At 39.0% G+C, this 22,888-nt stretch overlaps 1 protein-coding gene across 1 annotated transcript in view; it reads left to right on the forward strand.

Annotated features, from left to right (window-relative positions):
* RXFP1 (relaxin family peptide receptor 1) overlaps positions 1 to 22,888 on the forward strand; it is a 156,254-nt gene that overhangs the window by 48,733 nt on the left and 84,633 nt on the right. Inside the window, exon 2 of the mRNA XM_037829098.1 lies at positions 118 to 255. Within this exon, the coding sequence (XP_037685026.1) occupies positions 118 to 255 (138 nt within the window). The remainder of the gene's footprint in view (positions 1 to 117; positions 256 to 22,888) is intronic.

Here is a 22,888-nt window from a genome sequence, read left to right on the forward strand (position 1 = left end):
TACGTACTAGGATGATGCAGGCACATGTCTGTGAAACATCAAGGAAGAATCACTTTTTACAATGGCTTTGTATTAACTTCTTCAAATATTGTGTCCTTTCTCCCCGTTTCATCACAGTTACTCATGGAAGCGAACATGATGTCAAGTGCTCCCTTGGATATTTCCCTTGTGGGAATATTACAAAGTGCTTGCCTCAATTTCTTCACTGTAATGGTGTGGATGACTGTGGGAATCAAGCCGATGAGGACAACTGTGGTGAGTGAAGCTACCTGTATTCACAGCAAGAGAAAGGGGCAAAAAGTACTGAAGGGAAGTCACACATCTCTTAACAAAAAGAGAAACGGGAAGGGAGGAAACAAAAATGAAATACAAAACATAAGTTACTTAAGGAAATCTTACATTTATTTCATTAGCTTAAAATATCCATTCTTTGCTATGTAGTGGTATCACAGCCAATGTCTCAGTAGAGTAGTCATTGCTTTGTAAGTATTTTAACCCAGCAAATCTGCCTGGTTAGTCTCTTAGAGGCAGAATGCTGTAGGCAAGGAGATTATGGGCTCTGGAGCCAGACTGCTGGGATTTGAGCCCAGGTACAAAAATGTCCAGCAAAGTAAACTTGAAAATGTTTCTTAACCCCTTTATGCTTCAGTTCCTTCATTTGTAAAAAGATTTGATATCTGTCCCTACATTGGGAGAATTTGTGAAGATTAAATGTAAAGGATTAGAACAGTGCCAGGCCTATGACAAGTGTTATAAAAGTATTAGATGCTATTATTCTTTCTTACCTTTTGCTTACTAGAACTGAGGAGGAAAAGTGAGGCCTCCTAAAAAAGAAAAACAATATGTAAGTATAGCTTACCTATTATTTAACCAACAGCCATACTTATAGCCTTGTAAAGCCAACAAGTAGGGCTTCTGGCCAATTAAAGCCCCTGAGAGAATTTGGCTCTCAGAATATTGTTCAAATTCTGAAGCCTTAAACACATAAATTTATAAAGAACACAAATTGCCTGGTTCTAGCTCACTACAAAAAAGAAGAGCTTCATAAATAGTGTCAAATAATAAGATTTAGCACTCATGGAGAAATAAAGTACTATTTTTGGAGGACAAAAACATGCATAGCAATGTTAGCATTTGAAATACTACTTAATTAACTTAATATACTAAATAGGCCTTTCTGCTATCACTGCCTCAAGTGATACACGTGTTTTAAGGCAGCACCCGAAAGAATTAAACTTTTCAGTTTGGAACGCCATCTCTAGATCAAGGTGATAGCTCAAGGGTAACTACGCTATCTAAACTGGTGACTTTATGCTGTAAGTACATTTGATTTTGTAGGCTGTAAGGATTTGTGTTCTTTTAAAAAATGTGTAACTTCTTGATAAAATAACTAAATGCTAAGCAAATGTTAAAAAAAAAAAACTAAGACAAGACAATGTTCTGCCCACTGCCAACCACTTTCCCCTCTGATGTGATGGTTTCCCATGGGCAATCAATGGAAATGGCAGCCAGAAGCAGGAAAAGGAACTTGATAGGAGTAACAAATTCACCACCAAATTAGTTTCTCAGTGAAGTTTGTAAACTCTTGCTTTAGTGCTAAGTTTAAAGAGACCAAGTAACAAAAAATGACAATCATTAAAGTCATGCAGGTTTCTCAAGATTCACCAACCAGCAAATTCAAATGGAGGCAATATGAGGTTTACAGATTAGGCTTGGGAGTTAGAGAGGCCTGGATTTAAATTCTGGCTGTTAGCGGGATAAAAGTGGCTGATTTCTTATCTATAAAATGAGAATAATAAGAATATCTGTGACTTTGGGTTGCTAAGACAGTTCCGTGAGATAATGTATCTAAGATGCTTAGCAGAATATATGACATATAATTAGCATTCAAATATTAGCTAATACAGTTACACAATAAACACAGTGGCTTAAAAAGTAACCACTTATTGAACTCATGGTTGTATAGATCACAATTTAACCTGGGCTGAGCTCAGATCGTCTGGGCAGTTCTTCTGGTCTCAACTGGACTTTCTCACTCATCTGCCGTCATCTGTGGATCAGCTTTGTGATCCTGACCTTGGCCGAGACAACTGGGGTGACTCAGCTCTGGTCCATGTGTTTTCTCATCCTCCAGCAGGCTAGCCCGGGCTTGCTCTCATGATGGGGACATGAAACTCAACCGTAGGAGTGGAAGCAGCATGCAAGTCCTCTTGACACCTAAACTCAGAACCAGCACACTGTCACTTCCACCACATCTTTGCCAAAGCAAGTCATGAGGACACTCCCATTTCAAGAGGTGGTCACACTGCTTGGATGTAGGGAGGGCAATAACTGCAGCCATTTTTACTACAGCCACAGTTAGTATTATAATTGTTTTCCCCACATACATTAATATTAATTCTCAGTGACTCAGATCCCTCACATGTTTGATGGTAGGAAGTCCTGTCTGTTAAACATTACAAATATTTGTAGAACAGCCATGAGTTATCAAGTTACTTGTTTTACTGCAACAGCAGCTAAAACCATAAGGAATAATAATATTTTTCTGCACTCTGATTATATGTATGTGTTTGTGTATGTGTATCTTACTGATTCTGCAGTACTTAGGGGATGGGTAAGCTTTCCCACATCTCCTGAAATTGTGCTAATAATAACTAATAATTGTTACATTGTACAAATAACAAATGAATGATTGAACAAATAATAATAATAATTGTATGAAGAATAAACCAATAATAGTTTATTATTGGGGGAAATAAATTATGTAGATTGCTGTATTTGGCCCTTTTATATGTTCATTACCCCGAATCCTGGTGAATTTTAATAGAAAGCAATTTAACATTAGAAAAAGCATTAAGGTGTATTTCTTTATATTCAGAATTTGAATTCTTATGGGTTTAAGCATGGGTTTAATTCTTGTGAAAACAATACTTAATCAGAACACAAATCAGAAATGTATCTGAGTTTATCTAAAACAGTTTCTTCTTTTTCCACTGCTTTTATTTTTCTCCTTAACTTTCTCTTCTTCCCAATGTTTCTTCCACTCTCTCTTAAAGTCTGTGGATTTTCTCTCTTTGTCTCAGTGCTTTCGTATGTCTCCCCCACTTCATTCTGCCTCTCTAGCTTTCTCTTCTTTTACTTTATCTCAACTTTCCTTTCTGTTTCATGTTTGCCTTTTCTTCTTTTTCTTCTCTCTTTCAAACCAAGTCCACCACAATATTCATAAATTAGAATTCAATTATTGTTTAGCTCACTTCATTAATTTTATAAACTGATTGATATAACCACTTAAACATCCGTAAGCAAAAGAAAAAAATCTAAGCAGTAGCTTTTAATTTCCTGCCATCCCCCATCCCTTGAGTTAAGTGTCTCAGAATCAGTGAGTCTTATCTTAAGTCAATAGACTCTGAGACTCAAGAAAATCTTTAAGGGTCTGTGGCTTCCCTGAAAACTGTTTGTGAAATGTTGTATATGTATGTTCATGAGCATTTTCAATGAGAAAAGCTCTCATAACTATCACCTTTGCAAAAGAATTTGTAGTTTTTAAAAGGTAAATAACTTCCTAATCCCTGCCATTGTCTAAAACAGAAATCTCCTAACAAGCAACTTAATCCTGAATTGGAATCAAATTCTCCCAATTCGCACTCCCAAATTTATTACTATAAAATCACTATATTGCCTGTAGTTTTAAAAGGCAATCACAGCAATAACAGCTTTTCTGCACTCACTGTGATTTCTTTTTGGAATAGAAACAGTATAGAGTTGTAGGAAGACACTGCAACCAGGCATCAGAAGATTTGGCCTCAGATCCTTGATGTGCCTCTTCCCTTCTGTGGTTACTTGGACAAGTCCCTAGTTTTAGCTAAGTCCCAATTTTCTCATTTTGAAATGGGGATGATAAGTTTGTTGTGAGGATTAAGTGAATTATGTAAAAATGTCAAAATGCTTATCATATAATAGGCACTCGTGGCATGTGGATCAGATTATTGGCTATTACACTTGACAGTTACCCTTCATTTCACAACTCTGCAATCCTGTCCCAGGAATTGTTTACTTTTGATTTCACTGATTCCAAAGCAGGGAAGTACGAAGAAGGTTAAGTGAAGATCGAGCAAGCAACTTTTCCCAAAGTGCCTGCCAATTTGTCATCTTAGGGATCTCCGGCATGAGCAGGGAATGGTGGTGTACCACTGACTTTTATAAAAATGGAATATTCAAGTCATGGATTGAAGCACTCAAATGCTGTCTACATATGCAGATAAATCCCCTAAATCCCCTATCAAAATGAACATTTTGTTTAATGAACTAATATTGATTATTAAAAACATAGATGACATTAGAAAAGCAATTATTATTAAAATATTTTCATTAGACAAAAAAAGTTTATACTATATTAAAATATCCTTTAATCACCATTTTCAATATTTTAAAATGCCAGCTTCCACTTTGGGGATTAAAACCTTTAGTTTTCACCATTGTCAACAGTTGAAAATGCCCAAGTCCAGTTTGGGGAATATGGAGAAAATCTAATTCACTCCCATGAAGAGATGTCTATGTAACAAATACTATTTCACAAACTGTTATGGGTCTTCCTACGCCAGAATCACATAACTCTTAAAATTCACCCAGACCAGTGGATGTCCAGATGTAGTCCCAGACCTAATCCATCAGCATCATCCAGGAATTTGTGAGAAATGCAAACTCTCAGACCCCACCCCAGACCTACTGAATCAGAACTGCCACTCGTGGCTCAGAAATCTGTTTCAACAAGCTCTCCAGATCACAATAAATTTTGAGAAGCATGACCTAAACAAATGAGTAGAAAATGAGAAATGCAAGCAAAATGGAAGCAGTAGAAGAAATAAAATAGAATCAAGTTTTCAGGATGATATTCAAGTATTCTAATCTACTAATAAACTCCATTGTTATCAATTATCTAACATTTATTGAGTTTCTATAAGAAAAACTGACACTTTACTGGTTGCAGTCATCTAGAAACACAAAAAATTGGAACTCTGTTCAAAACTTCAGAGATGGCCACTTATCATGCTGTAGCTGACCATGTGTGAGAACACTGGAACTTTCCAGGAAGGATGGTGGAATTTCATCACCATCTTGAAGGTCCAGGTAATAAAAATCATGAGATATAGTTATTTCTGCTTGCCTCTTATTGCTTTGATTTCCTTTGCCAGCAGTTTGGTTGGGTTTTTTTTTCTTTTCATTTTAAGGTATGGGGCTAATTTATGCTTCCCAGACTATTCATTTTTAAGACATCCATATTTAAATTTTGTTTAATGCTAATTAAATTAAATTAGAAAGTTGTTCTTTTCAGAATATGTAAACTTTAAGCATATTTGAATAAGCAGCTTTATATATTTACAATCCCATAAAAATACCAGTGTCTTAACATATGAATAAAAGAAAGGCCCCCAGTTAAAAATCACTTTTAAAGTGTTCATTTACAACTCAATATTTATTGTCAAATTTAAAAAAAATATCTTTTTTAATGGAAGAAGGAAGTTTGTTCTTAATCAGGACTTTAAAAGTACCTTCTAAAACATAGATACAGAAACTTCTTCCTTATTCTCTTTAGCTATTTAAATATTGACATCAATAATTATTAAAATAGAAAAATTAAGTCAAGTGGAACCAGTGGAAACAAAATTTACAGACATCACTAAAAAAAAAAACACCATCAAGTAAATTAAACTGACTTCTCATATAATGAACTACTTTTTTATTATCATGAGCATTTTTAAAAAGTACTCTTATTTGAGTATTAAGCTCCCTGTTTCCTAGAAAATGCATAAAGTGGATTATAACTGAACACTTTGCTAAGTATAGAAAATAAAAATATCTCAACACAAAGACCATAAGACTTTGAACTGCTGAGCATTTTTCATGGACACACTGCAAGCAAAAGTAATAGGAGCAAAATATTAAGTTGAATTCATGATAATCCCTTACTTTCTAAAATATTTAGGCAGTATAGAATTTATATACATATATATATATCAAGTGATTATACCATTTTTATAACTTTGATCCATACTGATAAACTTCAATATATAAATACATAGAGTTTTACCTAAGTTATGCCATTTGATATAATTCTCATACACTTTCAATACGTTCCTTGCTGTGCATCACACACCCATTTTTCTTCTCTACTCAGACCTGTCAAAGGCCCAATCAAACAGAGTAGAGGCCAAAAACTAAAAAAGTTAGCTTCAGAATAATGTTAGGTACAGCAATGCAAACCAAAAGAAAAAGGGCCTCTCAGTTTTCCAGTTAAAACTCCCAGACATTTTGGAGAAATAAGTCTGGGTAAATGCCAGGGGAACCTGATTACAAAAAGCTAAGGGCTTGCTCTCATTTCAGAAATATATATATATATATTTTAAACTGAGAGCTAACTTAGTAGTGAAAATGAAATATTAACATAGCATCAAACATTCAGGTGCTATTGAAACATCTCACTACTTCTAGATTTTTGTTTAAAAAGGAACTCTGCACTTCCAGATTAGAATTTGCTAATATTCCTTATTCTGTGTCATAAACAGACCTGTACAAAGAGTGCTTCCCACTGAGTCACAGTGACCCAACCTCATGCCCCCAGTGGAAGCAGGTTGAATTAATCTACTGCAAAGATCTGAGTTCCGGTGCCTTTTGAGCTATCTAGATTCTTTCTTTTAAACATCCCTCACCTCCTTTGCACTTTAGCATCCTCCTCTACAGATTTCCTGTAGATTCTGTTTCCATATCAGCATTTCCATAACCCATAGGGGAAATGGAAAACCCCTTCTAATACATCCCCAGATTTTGAGCCATGTAGTGGGTTGAATAGTATTCCCCCAAAATTCACGTCCAATCAGAACCTCAGAATGTGACTTTAATTGAAAATAGGGTCCTTGCAAATGTTAATGAAACAATAGAGATGAGATCATACTGGATTAGAGTGGTTCCTAAATCCAATGACAGTGTCCATTTAAGAGACAGAAAAGGACACACAGAAACGCAGGAGAGAAGCAGGCCATGTGAAGATGGAGGCAGAGTTATCACAAGAAGCCACCAGAAGCTGGAGGAGGCAAGGAAGAATTCTCCCCTATAGTCTTTGGAGGGAGTGTGGCCCTGACAGCACCTTGATTTTAGATATCTGGCCTCCTGAACTATGAGAGAATAAATTTCTGTTGTTCTAAGTCACCAATTTTGTGGTAATCTCTTATGGCAGCCCTAGGAAACTAATATAGGTGGGGACAGGGAATAGAGAAGGGTCACCTTGTCTGTATGGCATTGTGACAGTAAGGCCAACACAAAGTCTTGGTCCAGATTAAAGCAATCCTGAGAGTTTGGTTTTAGTGAGTTCTAGACCATTTCTAATGAGCTATTTTTATGCATAATTGTATGTGGCATAAACTCCTCTAAAGGTGATTTTTCTTTGTTGTTCACATACAATTCTGGGTTGTCCCAAACTTGAACCACATTTTTTATGAGGTCTTTCTTGAATTCGATTTTACTAACATCTCCCTGCCTTCCTCCTCACAAACACATAATAAAGTTGAAATAACTGATAAAAAGAAAAATTTTAACAGTGTGAAATTTAGGACATCACAGCTTTATTGGGCAATTCATGAATCGGACAGCATCCCATCCAGAAATGGAGTGGAGCTCCACCAAGAGGTAGAAAGGGCAGGCTTATTTAGACAGGCTTTCACAACCAACAAGGAAGTTAGCAGTATAATTTACTGTGTTGGCTGCAACAAGATATTTATCCTTATTTTAGTAACACCAAATCAGAGGGGCTATGACACACAGTTAAACTGGAGGTGGCAGGCTAAGACTAGTTGGCCTTAGGTTTTGGGTTCTGGGGAAGCCCAGTGCTACAAGAAACAGGAACTAAGTAAAATTTTGGTCAATTTTAGCACGAGCAACTCCATCTTGGGTCCATGTGCATTATGTAACATAAATCATAGTAGAATGTAAACTTTGCCACCCCTGCAAAACTGTGCCTCTGCTTATGAAGCTTCTTTGGGACACTCCTTGCAGATATGAACATTGTTGTACATAAAGTTTTCTATTTCAGCTCCTTCCTATATTTCTAAAATGCCTTATCTTTTCCCACCCCCTTTAGTTGTCATTAGTATTAATAATTTGTTTGAAGATTTCTCTATTCAGCAGGTATTTTAGGTTTTAAAAGCAGCCTGTGTTCCCTTTTAATCTGCGCTTGACTACTTGTGGCACATCCTTTTAACCTTCCTAGGAAGAGTTGTAATAAAATTAATAGCAGGTACTATTTTTTTTGAGTACTGCTGTGCACCAGACATAGTGCTAATGCTTTAAATACATTATCTTAATTCATCTTCACTATAAATTGGATAGATTATCTTGTTAAATAAAAACTTAAGCAAAATTTGGTTAGATCTCAGAATAAAAACTTGAGCAAAATTTGATTAGATCTCAGAGAGTTTTATTGAATCAATTCACGAATTGGGGAGATTCCAACTGCCAAAAGGTAGAGAGGAATTCTGCCGAACGAAGAGAGCCATGGAACAAGGAAGTACTTGGCGAGGAAATTTTCATTGGTAATGCAGACTACATTTACTCACATGGTTAATGAGGGTGGTTGCTTAGCAATGAAGAAGGTAGCTGGCATAAGAATAAGGACTTGGGAATAGTTGATTGGCTGATTTACATTCTGTTTTCTGGGCAAGCCAGGCATTTACGGGGAATAGAAACTTCCTTAGATTTTGGTTTTGTTAATACGGGGCTTAGCACAGGGTGCCTCAGGTTGGACAATTATTTATCAATCTCCATTCTACAGAGAAGGAAAATGGAAACTCAGAGTAGTTACATGACTTTTCTGTTGTTATGGTTAGGTCAGAATTCAAACCCAAGTGTTTGGGTTGTGTTGTTTCATTCTGTCTTGTTTTGTTTTGTTTGGATTTGGGGGGGGCAATGTCCATGCTACTAGTCATCATATGGAATTGCCTTCAAATAAATCTCTAATTGACAAAATTTGAATTCTATCGTGCCTACCCTTAAATCATGTTGTAAGCATCTTAATAGGGAAAAAAATGTAAGATATTCTTAATTTTCTTTTTAGAATGTAGTATGTGAGCAATTAGATGAACTTCCAAGTTAAAATGACAATGTAATAAGAATAGTAAATATTTTTATAACATCTATTATATATAAGGCACTGTACTGAGTGCTTTTTATGTACTACCTCAATTCATCCTCTTAACAATCTGTGAGAAAATCACTGTTTTTTTCCCCTTTAAAGATGGGGAAATTGAAGCACTGTACCACATGTGGTGAATATAAGAGTCAGTCCACATACTCAGATGAATAAGATATATAAACCCTTATTTTTCTATGGTGAAATGTTATTTTTATTACAAGCCTCAATTTCTATTACAAGTTCTTTCATATGGTAGAAACTTAAACCAAGAGAGTTAAAGGTCTTACTTCCCTCCCTGGGATTGAAACTGAGTTCAGCAGTCTCTATAGTGTCACAACATTGTGTGGTGGCTGCCAGAGACGGCATGGCTCTCTGCAGCATCTGCCAACACAGCATCCAATGAGATGTGTATCAATCCATCTGGTCCTCTGCCTTAGGTCACCACTCTGTCTTCTAATGCCTGCCTGGTGCCCTGTCACATTCACTGCCTGTCCTGGTCACATCGTTGGCATTCTGGGGCCCACAGGAAACCTTTAGCTACTCCTGAACCAGGCTGAACCCCTAGAGAATGTCAATGATCATATTTAGTATGTTGGATTGGAGCCCAGAAATCTGCATTTTTAACAAACACCTCAGGTTAATATCAAGCCTGTTAAAGTTCTTAAATGATTCACTTCTCAATGGAGACAATTTTATTACCCAATTCAGAACACCTGGAAAATGATGACTTATTCTAAATCAGAGGTTTTCAAAATTAGATCACCTGGAGGGCTTGCTAAAACACCGATTGCTGGACTCCACCTGCAGAGTTTCTGATTCATTACTTGGAAATTTGCCTTACTTCAAATTCCTGGGTGATGCTGATGCTAGACAGATACTCTTTCTTATGCAAATGTGAAAGTAAACATTTTCTAAACTGTATTAATAGGTGCGATATAAAATGGGTTAAGGAGGGTGTGGCAAGATGGCGAAGTGGTGAAGTGTGGGTTTTAGTTACTCCTCCAGGGCAGTAGGTAGAAAGCCAGGAACTGTGTGGACCAGACACTGGAGAGCTATTTGACTTTGGGCATACTTCATACAACACTCACGAATGCGTGGAACAGCTGAGATCAGTGAAATCTATAAGTTCTTGCAGCCAGGGGACCCGTGCCCCTCCCTGCCAGGCTCAGTCTCCTGGGAGGAGGGGCCGTCGGTGCTGGGAACCAGGAGGGAGGACTGCAGCTGTGGCTCTTATTGAAACCTCAGACTGCAGATCCAAACTCCAAACAGAGATAGACTGAGACCAGACACTGGAGAATCCAGGAGCAGTCAGCCCAGTGGAGAGAAGATAGGGCTAGTAAAAACAGCAAAAAAATAAAATAAAATAAAATAAAATCCGAGACTTTTTGGAGTTCTGGTGAACATAGAACGGAGAAGGGCAGGGCTCAAATAGTCAGGCTCATATGCAAATCCAAAGGGCCAGTTTCTTTGTCTGAAGAGCTGTTTTCTCTGCTTCCTTGATTGTTCCTCAATGGTCCTAATCTCCTTGTCTCTTAGCATTTCAATAGCCAATTAGAGGTGCAAGGAGGGCTCTTCTTTTTTTTCTTTTTTTTTTTTATCTTTTTCTCTTTTTCTAAAACAATTACTCTAAGAAGCCCATTACAGAAAGCCTCAAAGAGTTGGGATTTGGGCCCAGACAAGAGAAGAGCTAAGAGAGCTCTGAGACACAAAGCAATGAGTCCAGTGGCTGAGAAAATTCACTAAACACCACAACTTCCCAAGAAAAAGGGGGAATCCCCTTACAGCCATCTTCCCAGTGGGCTGGGAACACTCCTGCCTGGCACCAGTGCCACAGCCCAGAGCTGCCCCAAACAACCCAGTGTGATGGGAAGTGTTTCCAAGAACACACACACACCACAATATCGGGCATGGACAACAGCCTTTCCCGCACCCTCAGCTAATTGGAGCTGGAAAGGCGGAGCTGGAAAGGCGGAGCTGTGTGAAAGGGGGGAAATTAACATGCCTCATTCAGCCATCCTTTGAGCAGACTGGGAATGCCTCTACACAGCCCTGCAGCCCAGAACCTCCCTTGGGGGATGGTCCTCACCTGTGACGTAGCACAGTCATCCTTCAGCAGAGTACCTAGGAGTGCACAGCTTGGAAGAGCGACCCACTCGCAAGTCCCAGGGACCATATGCCAATGCCAAGGACTTGTGGTTCAGTGGCAGAGAAAAACTGTGGCAAGACTAAACTGAGGGATTAGACTATTGCAACAGCTTTAAATCTCCAGGAACACCTGGGAGATTTGATCATTAAAGCCACCCCCCCCCTCCCTAACCGCTCAAACACATGCCCCATATGCAGGGTGGGCAACATCAACTACACACACAAGCTTGGTGCACCAATTGGACGCCACAAGACTCACGCCCCCACTCACCACAAAGAAAAAGTGGGGGAGAACTGGCTTGAGGGGAATAGGTGGCTTGTGGACACCACCTGCTGGTTAGTTAGATAAAGTGTACTCCACAAAGCTGTAGATAGGACAAATTGGAGATAAGGGTGTGAATTAGTCTGCATAACCTAAAAGAACCCTATCAAGTTAAGCAAATGCCAAGAGGCCAAAAACAACAGAAAATTTTAAAGCATATGAAAAAATCAGACAATATGGATAACCTAAGCCCAAACACCCAAATCAAAAGATCAGAGGAGACACAGTACTTGCAGCAATTAATCAAAGAACTAAAGATGAACACTGAGAGCATGGCACAGGATATAAAGGACATGAAGAAGAGCATGGCACAGGATAAAAAGGACATGAAGAAGAGCATGGCATGGGATATAAAGGACATGAGGAAGAGCATGGCACAGGATATAAAGGACATGAAGAAGACCCTAGAAGAGCATAAGGAAGAAATTGGAAGAGTAAATTAAAAGTAGATGATCTTATGGAAATAAAACAAACTGTTGACCAAATTAAAAAGATTCTGGATACTCATAGTATAAGACTAGAGGAAGCGGAACAGCAAATCAGTGACATAGAGGATGACAGAACAGAAAACGAAAGAACAAAAGAAAGAATGGGGAAGAAATTGAAAAAATATAATGGACCTCAGGGGTATGATAAATAATATAAAATGTGTAAATATAAGACTCATTGGTATTCCAGAAGGGGAAGAGAAGGATAAAGGTCTAGGAAGAGTATTCAAAGAAATTGTTGGGGAAAACTTCCCAAATCTTCTAAACACCACAAATACACAAATCATAAATGCCCAGTGAACTCCAAATAGAATAAATCCAAATAAACCCACTCCAAGGCATATTCTGATCAGACTGTCAAATACTGAAGAGAAGGAGCAAGTTCTGAAAGCAACAAGAGAAAAGGAATTCACCACAGACAAAGGAAACAACATAAGACTAAGTAGTGACTACACAGTGTCCACCATGGAGGTGAGAAGGCAGTGGCATGACATATTTTAAATTCTGAGAGAGAAAAACTGCCAACCAAGAATACTTTATCCACCACAGCTCTCATTCAAATTTGAGGGAGAGCTTAAATTTTTCACAGACAAACAAGTGCTGAGAGAATTTGCTAACAAGAGACCTGCCCTACTTCAGATACTAAAGAGAGCCCTAACAACAGAGAAACAAAGAAAGGAGAGAGAGAGATGGAGAAAGGTTCAGTACTAAAGAGATTCAGTATGGGTACGTTAAAGGACATTAAGAGAGAGAGGGAAAAAATACATCTGACAAACATAAACGAAATGATAGGATGGCTGATTCAAGAAATGCCTTCACAGTAATAACATTGAATGTAAATGGATTAAACTCCTTGTGATGGTTAGGTTCATGTGTCAACTTGGCCAGGTGATAGTACCCAGCTGTCTGGTCAAGCAAACACTGGCCTAACAATTGCTGCCAGGACGTTTGTGGCTGGTTAATAAACCAACAGGCTGGTTTATTAAATCATCAGTCAATTGACTGCAGCTGTGACTGATGACTCACCAAAGGGTGTGTCTTCCACAATGAGAGAATGCAATTGACTGGATTTAATACAATTAATCAGTTGAAGACTTGTAAGTGAGATGGTTAGAGGACCTTCACTTCTTCTTTGGCTGCCCAGTGAAGCATTTCCTGAGGAGTTCATCAAAGTTGCCAGTTCGTTTCCTGAGGAGTTCATTGAACACGTTCATTGAAGATCCCAGTTCATTTCCTGAGGAGTTTGTTGAAGTTGCTGGTTCATTTCCTGAGGAGTTCATCAGACATCTTCCTTGGAGTTGACAGTTTGCTGATTGCTCTATAGAATTTGGACTCATGCATACCTACAGTTGTGTGAGTCACTTTTACAAATCTGATAGTCAGAGACACCTCTCATTGATTCTGTTTCCCTAGAGAACCCTAACTAATACAACTTGGTACCAGGAGTGGGGGTGGGTCATGAAAAGAGTTAGAATTATCCCTCAAGCCATTTACCTCAGGACATTCTGTTGCATTTTCATCTCTTAAAACAGGATTACTCTCTCCAGACAGAGGAGTGAGGGCTGCTTCCTCAGGGGAGGTGATTACAGGGTTACAGGCACTGAAGGGTTAATCTCCTTAGGTGCTGGTTGGGTAGGAGGCTCCTTAGGGCAGACTGGAAGTGGGGAAGCTGTTTCCTCAGCACAGACCTCTACAGGTAAATCTAACAATAACTCAGCAGAATCCAGAGTTCCAGTGTCCTCACTGCCATAATTGTCAATCCATATGTCCCCATCTGAAGTTTCCAGATCCCATTCTTTTCCAATCAGTGCTTTTACTTTAACAGCAGACACCCTGAGAGGTTGAGATTTTAGTTTACATTGTAAATCTGCTACTCTCACAATAAGAGTCTGTGTCTAGTTTTCAGAAACTTCCAGTCTGCGGGCATAGGAAATAAGACTTTCTTTCAGGACACACATAGAAACCTTTACATCTGTCATTCGGTGTTTAAGTTTTGAATTTGAAGCCTCTAGCTCATCCCTTTCTCTTACAACTTTATCCAAAGTATCTAAGAGCAGTCAGCCAACGTCATTATAACTCTTAATACTGAAAAACTCTGTGAAGGTGTTGAAAACACTGTCACCCAGAGCCTTGCTTTGCACTCGAGTATGATTAGGAGAATCAAATGGTGCTATTTTGCGTATCTCCTTTGCCAACTCATGCCATGGACTGTCAGTGCCCTCTTGATTATTGGAAATAGAGTCATTAGTGCCTTTGAATCTAATCAGAGTAGAAAACAAATTGTAAAAGCCCATTTTAAGATTCTGTTTCCCTGGGTACCCTTGGGGAAGGGCCCTGTTACACTGCCAAAAATTTATACTATTAATCTTCCTCCCAGCCTTCCCCAAGGGGACCTATGGCCTTTTACCAGGGTAACTGTGCACTGGGGAAAAGGAAATGATCAGATATTTTGTGGATTATTAGACACTGGTTCAGAAGCTACATTAATTCCTGGAGACCCAAAACATCACTCTGGTCCACCAGCCAGAGTTGGGGCTTATGGAGGTCAGGTGATTGATGGACTTTTAGCTCAGGTCCATCTCACAGTGGGTCCAGTGGGTCCCCAGATCCATTCTGTGGTTATTTCCCCAGTGCCAGAATGCATAATTGGAATAGACATACTCAGCAACTGGCAGAATCCTCATATTGGTTCCCTGACTCTTGGAGTGAGGGCTATTATGGTGGGAAAGGCCAAGTGGAAGCCGCTAGAACTGCCCCTGCCTAGCAAAATAGTGAACCAGAAGCAATATTGCATTCCTGGAGTGATTGCAGAGATTAATGCCACTCTTAAGGACTTGAAGGATGCAGGGGTGGTGATTCCCACCATATCCCCATTCAACTCTCCTATTTGGCCTGTGCAGAAAACAGATGGGTCTTGGAGGATGACTGTGGATTATCATAAGCTTAACCAGGTGATTACTCCAATTGCAGCTGCTGTTCCAGATGTGGTATCATTGCTTGAGCAAATCACCACATCCCCTGATACCTGGTATGCAGCTATTGATCTGGCAAATGCTTTTTTCTCAATTGCTGTCAGTAAGGACCACCAGAAACAGTTTGCATTTAGCTGGCAAGACCAGCAGTTTACATTCACTGTGCTACCTCAAGGTTATAACAACTCTCCAGCCCTATGTCATAATATTGTCTGCAGGGATCTTGATCATTTCTCCCTCCCACAAGACATCACACTGGTCCATTATATTGATGATATCATGTTGATTGGACCTAGTGAGCAAGAAGTAGCAACTACTCTAGATTTTTTGGTAAGGTATTTGTGTGGCAGAGGATGGGAGATAAATCCAACAAAAATACAGGGGCCTTCCACCTCAGTAAAATTTCTAGGTGTCCAGTGGTGTGGGGCCTGTCAAGATATTCCTTCTAAAGTGAAGGATAAACTGTTGCATCTGGCCCTTCCTCCGACCAAAAAGAGGCACAATGCTTAGTTGGCCTCTTTGGATTTTAGCGACAACATATTCCTCATTTAGGTGTGCTACTCTAGCCCATTTACCGAGTGACCAGGAAAGCCTCTAGTTTTGAGTGGGGACCGGAACAAGATGAGGCTCTGCAACAGGTCCAGGCTGCTGTGCAAGCTACTCTGCCACTTGACCATATGATCCAGCTGACCCAATGGTGCTGGAAGTGTCAGTGGCAAATAGAGATGCTGTTTGGAGTCTTTGGCAGGCTCCTATAGGAGAATCACAATGCAGGCCCTTAGGATTTGGGAGTAAAGCTTTACCATCCTCTGCAGATAACTGCTCTCCATTTGAGAAACAGCTGTTGGCCTGCTACTGAGCTTTAGGAGAGACAGACCACTTAAGCATGGACCACCAAGTTACCATGAGACCTGAGTTGCCTATCATGAATTGGGTATTGTCTGACCCACCAAGCCATAAAGTTGGATGTGCACAGTAGCACTCCATCATAAAATGGAAATGGTATATACGAGATAGAACTTGAGCAGATCCTGAAGGTACAAGTAAGTTACATGAGGAAGTGACCCAAATGCCCATGGCTCCCACTCCTTCCGCCTTACCTTTTCTTTCCCAGCCCACAGCTATGATATCTTGGGGAGTTCCTTACAGTCAGTTGACTGAGGAAGAGAAAACTCAGGCCTGGTTTACAGATGGTTCTGCATGATATGCAGGCACCACCTGAAAGTGGACAGCTGCAGCACTGCAGCCCCTTTCTGGGATGTCCTTGAAGGACAGTGGTGAGGGGAAATCCTCCCAGTGGGCAGAACTTTGAGCAGTGCACCTGGTTGTTCACTTTGCTTGGAAGGAGAGCTGGCCAGAGGTGCATTTGTATACTGATTCATGGGTCCAGGAATCAAGGGGTGAAAACAGGAGTGGCACCACTCACTATCACTCCTAGTGATTCACTAAGGAAATTTTTGCTTCCTGTCCCTGCAAGCTTAAGCTCTACTGGTCTACAAGTGGAAACAGGAGTGGCACCACTCACTATCACTCCTAGTGATTCACTAAGGAAATTTTTGCTTCCTGTCCCTGCAAGCTTAAGCTCTACTGGTCTACAGGTCTTGGTTCCAAAAGGAGGAGTGCTTCCACCAGGAAACACAACAATAATCCCATTGAACTGGAAGTTAAGACTGCCACCTGGCCACTTTGGTCTTCTTATGCCTCTGAATCAACAGGCAAGGAAGGGGATTACTGTACTGGCTGGGGCGATTGATCCTGACTATCAAGGGGAAATAGCACTGCAACTACACAATGGAAGTCAAGAAGAGTTTTCCTGGAATACAGGAGATCTCCTAGGGTGTCTCTTAGTACTACCATGCCCTGTGATTAAAGTCAATGGAAAACTGCAACAACCCAATCCAGGAAGGACTACCAATGGCCAAGAAACTTCAGGAATGAGGGTTTGGGTCACCCCAGCAGGCAAAGAACCATGGCCAGCTGAAGTGCTTGCTGAGCGTAAAGGGAACATGGAATGGGTAGTGGAAGAAGGTAGTGACAAATATGAACTATGGCCATGTGACCAGTTACAGAAACGAGGACTATGATGGCATGAATCTGTTCTCCTTGTTTTGTTATGATTATGTTTGCATTTGTCTGTAAAGCAAATATCTTTGCTTTCTTCTCTGTCTTATCCCCTTATCATATGGCATGACCCACACTGTTAATTTTGCTGTATTTAAGCTAAAGGAAATGAATTTTAAAAGCAAATGTCACCCAAGGACTTGCACCCTATTCTGGAGAGATTTAGTGCATTTCCAGTTGTATGCTGTACAGCGGAGTATTGTTAGGCAAAATATATGTCTGTTATTGTTATCTACTGAGAGATAAAGTATGGTTTTAGGTGATGTGTATCACTGCCAAGTTGACAAGGGGTGGACTGTGATGGTTAGGTTCATGTGTCAACTTGACAAGGTGATAGTACCCAGCTGTCTGGTCAGGCAAACACTGATGTAACAATTGCTGCGAGGATGTTTGTGGCTGGTTAATAAACCAACAGGCTAGTTTATTAAATCATCAGTCAACTGACTGCAGCTGTGACTGATGACTCACCAAAGGGCATGTCTTCCACAATGAGAGAATGCAATTGGCTGCATTTAATCCAATTAATCAGTTGAAGACTTATAAGCAAGATGGTTAGAGGACCTTCACTTCTTCTTTGGCTGCCCAGTGAAGCATTTCCTGAGAAGTTCGTCAGAGTTGCCAGTTCATTTCCTGAGGAGTTCATCGAACACATTTGTCGAAGATCCCAGTTCATTTCCTGAGGAGTTCGTTGAAGTTGCTGGTTCATTTCCTGAGGAGTTCATTGGACATCTTCCTTGGAGTTGACAGTTTGCTGACTGCTCTATAGAATTTGAACTCATGCATACCTACAGTTGTGTGAGTCACTTTTACAAATCTGATAGTCAGAGACACCTCTCATTGATTCTGTTTCCCTAGAAAACCCTAACTAATATACTTCTCAATTAAAAGACATAGATTGGCAGAATGGATAAAAAAATGAATCATCAATAAAAGAACATTTCAAAGAGACCATAACAAGGGAAGTAAGAAAAAGACAACTAACCTAAGATAACTGCTTAACTTCCAACATGTTCCTACTTTACCCCAAGAAAGTTACCTTATATAGCAACATTTCTGTGAACTTGCTCCTACTATATCCATCAGAAATCAACAGACCATAGTCATTCCTGGGCATCCCCAGAACGCCAAACAGCCCATCTGCTCTTCTTGGATTATTGTTCCCCCTTCCTTAATTGCTCTCTATTGTCTTGACCAAAAGGGGGATGTGAAAGGAAATGAAATAAGCTTCAGTGGCAGAGAGATTCCAAAAGGAGCCGAGAGGTCACTCTGGTGGGCACTCTTACGCACACTTTAGACAACCCTTTTTAGGTTCTAAAGAATTGGGGTAGCTGGTGGTGGATACCTGAAACTATCAAACTGCAACCCAGAACCCATGAATCTCGAAGACAGTTGTATAAAAATGTAGCTTATGAGGGGTGACAATGGGATTGGGAAAGCCATAAGGACCACACTCCACTTTGTCTAGTTTATGGATGGATGAGTAGAAAAATAGGGGAAGGAAACAAACAGACAAAGGTACCCAGTGTTCTTTTTTACTTCAATTGCTCTTTTTCACTCTAATTATTATTCTTGTTATTTTTGTGTGTGTGCTAATGAAGGTGTCAGGGATTGATTTGGGTGATGAATGTACCACTATGTAATGGTACTGTAAACAATCGAAAGTACAATTTGTTTTGTATGACTGCGTGGTATGTGAATATATCTCAATAAAATGAAGATTTAAAAAAAAAAAAAGTAAATGAATAATAGGGAGGGATGGGGGGTATAGGATGTTTGGGAGTGTTCTTTTTTACTTTACTTCTATTCTTATTCTTTTTTGTTTATGGTAATGAAAATGTTCAAAAATTGATTGTGGTGATGAATGCACAACTATATAATGGTACTATGAACAACTGATTGTACACTGTGAATGGTTATATGGCTTGTGAATTATCTCAATAAAACTGAATTTAAAAATTAAAAAAAAAAATGAATCATCAATATGTTGCATACAAGAGACTCATCTTAAACACAGGGACACAAAGAAATTGAAAGTGAAAGGATACAAAAAAATATTTCATGCAAGCTACAGCCAAAAGAAAGGAGTAGCAATATTAATCTCAGATAAAATAGACTGTAAATTCAAGGATGTTATGAGAGACAAAGAAGGCCACTAAATACTAATAAAAGAGGCAATTCAACAAAAAGAAATAACAATCATAAATGTTTATGCACCCAATCAAGGTGCCACAAAATACATGAGACAAACACTGGCAAAACTAAAAGAAGCAATTGATGTTTCCACAATAATTGTCGGAGACTTCAGTACATCACTCTCTCCTATAGAGACATCAAACAGACAGAAGACCAATAAGGAAATTCAAAACCTAAACAATCTGATAAATGAATTGGATTTTACAGACATATATAGAACATTACATCCCAAATCACCATGATGCACATTGTTCTCTAATGCTCACAGAACTTTCTCCAGAATAGATCACATGCTGGGCAATAAAACAAGCCTCAATAAATTTTAAAAAAATGAAATTATTCAAAGTACAACCCTGACCACAATGGAATACAATTAGAAGCCAATAACCAGCACAGACTTAGAAAATTCACAAATACCTGGAGGTTAAACAACACGCTTCTAAACAATCAGTGGGTTAAAGAAAAAATAGCAAGAGAAATTGCTGAATATATAGAGACAAATGAAAATGAGAAGACAACATACCAAAACATATGGGATGCAGCAAAAGCGGTACTGAGGGGGAAATTTATAGCACTAAATGCATACATTAAAAAGGAAGAAAGAGCCAAAGTCAAAGAACTAATGGATCAACTGAAGAAGCTGGAAAATGAATAGCAAACTAATCCTAAATGAAGGAGGAGAAAAGAAATAACAAGGATTAAAGCAGAAATGAATGACATAGAGAACAAAAAACAATAGAGAGAATAAATAAGAGCAAAAGTTTGTTCTTTGAGAAGAGCAACAAGACTGATAAGCCCCTAGCTAGACTGACAAAATTAAAAAGAGGGAAGACCCAAAGAAACAAAAGAATGATTGAGAGACATGACATTACTGCAGATCCCAAAGAAATTTAAAAAATTATAAGAGGACACTATGAACAACTGCATGCCAACAAACTGGATAATGTAGAGGAAATGGACAATTTCCTGGAAACATATGAACAACCTAGACTAACCAGAGAAGAAGCAGAAGACCTCAACCAACCAATCACAAGCAAAGAGATCCAGTCATCAAAAAGCTTCCCATAAATAAATGCCCAGGGCCAGATGGCTTCACAGGGGAATCCTACCAAACTTTCCAAAAAGAACTGACAACAATCTTACTCAAACTCTTTCAAAACATTGAAGAAAATGGAACACTACCTAACTCATTTTATGAAGCTAACATCAATCTAATACCAAAACCAGGCAAAGATGCTACAAAAAAACAAAAACTACAGGCCTATCTCCCTAATGAATATAGATGCAAAAAATCTTGACAAAATACTTGCAAATCGAATCCAAAGACACGTTAAAAAAAATCATACACCATGATCAACTGGGGTTCATTCCAGGCATGCAAGGATGGTTCAACTTAAGAAAATCAATGTATTACAACACATTAACAAATCAAAAGAGAAAAATCAAATGATTATCTCTATAGATGCTGAAAAAGCGTTCAACAAAATTCAACATCCCTTTTTATTAAAAACACTTCAAAAGCTAGGAATTAAGGAAACTTCCTCAATATGATGAAGAGCATATATGAAAAACCCACAGCCAGCATAGTACTTAATGGTGAGAGACCGAAAGCATACCTTCTAAGATCAGAAAAAAAGACAAGGATGCCTGCTGTCACCACTGTTATTCAATATTGTGCTGGAAGTGCTAGCCAGGGCAATCCAGCAAGACAAAGAAATAAAAGGCATCCAAATTGGAAAGGAAGAAGTAAAACTCATTGTTTGCAGATGATATGATCTTATATCTGGAAAACCCTGAGAAATCGATGATACAGCTACTAGAGCTAATAAACAAATTTAGCAAAGTAGCGGGATACAAGATTAATGCACATAAATCAGTAATGTTTCCATATGCTAGAAATGAACAAATTGAAGAGACACTCAAGAAAAAGACACCATTTTCAAAAGCAACTAAAAAAACCAAGTATCTAGGAATAAACGTAACCAAAGATGTAAAAGACCTATACAAAGAAAACTACATAACTCTACTAAAAGAAATAGAAGGGGACCTTAAAAGATGGAAAAATATTCCATGTTCATGGATAGGAAGGCTAAATGTCATTAAGATATCAGTTCTACCCAAACTCATCTACAGATTCAATGCAATCCCAATCAAAATTCCAACAACCTACTTTGCAGACTTGGAAAAGCTAGTTATCAAATTTATTTGGAAAGGGAAGATGCCTCGAATTGCTAAAGACACTCTAAAAAAGAAAAATGAAGTGGGAGGACTTACGCTCCCTGACTTTGAAGCTTATTATAAAGCCACAGTTGTCAAAACAGCACGGTACTGGCACAAAGATAGACGTATCGATCAATGGAATCAGTTGAGAATTCAGAGTTAGACCCCCAGATCTATGGCTGACTGATCTTTGATAAGGCACCCAAAGCCACTGAAGTGGGACATAACAGTCTTTTCAACAAATGGGGCTGGGCAAGTTGGATATCCAGATCCAAAAGAATGAAAGAGGCCCCCTACCTCACACCCCACACAAAAATTAACTCAAAGTGGATCAAAGATCTCAATATAAAAGACAGTACCATAAAACTTCTAGAAGATAATGTAGGGAGACATCTTCAAGGCCTTTTTAGGCAGCCACTTCCTAGACTTTACACCCAAAGCAAAAGCAACAAAAGAAAAAATAGATAAATGGGAACTCCTCAAGCTTAGAAGTTTCTGTACCTCAAAGGAATTTGTCAAAACGGTGAAGAGGAAGCCAACTCAATGGGAAAAAATTTTTGGAAACCATGTGTTCTAGTTGCTAATGCTGCTGGAATGCAAAACACCAGAAATGGATTGGCTTTTATAACAGGGGGTTTATTTGGTTACACAGTTACAGTCTTAAGGCCATAAAGTGTCCAAGATGGCACATCAACAATTGGGTACCTTCACTGGAAGATGGCCAATGGCATCTGGAAAACCTCTGTTAGCTGGGAAGGCACGTGGCTGGCATCTGCTCTAAGTTCTGGTTTCAAAATGGCTTGCTCCCAGGATGGTCCTCTCTAGGCTTCAACACCTCAAAAATGTCACTCTTAGTTGCTCTTGGGTTTGTTTGTCCTCTCTTAGCTTCTCTAAAGAAAAAGTCTCCTTTCAACAGCCATCTTCAAACTGTCTCTCATCGGCAGCTACTCTCTCAGCTTCTGTGCATTCTTCAAAGTGTCCCTCTTGGCTGTATCTCCTCTTCAAAATGTCACTCTCAGCTGCACTGAGTTCCTTCTGTTTGTCAGCTCATTTATATGGCTCCAGTGATTTAACTTAGAATCACCCTGAATGGATGGGGTAACACAACCATGGAAATTATCCAATCAGAGACATCACCCACAGTTGGGTGGGGCACATCTCCACGGAAACACTCAAAGAATTACAATATAATCAACACTGATACATTTGCTCACACAAGATTACATCAAAGATAATGGCATTTTGG

Source organism: Choloepus didactylus, chromosome 3 (genome assembly GCF_015220235.1).
Source record: "Choloepus didactylus isolate mChoDid1 chromosome 3, mChoDid1.pri, whole genome shotgun sequence".
NCBI lineage: Eukaryota > Metazoa > Chordata > Mammalia > Pilosa > Megalonychidae > Choloepus > Choloepus didactylus.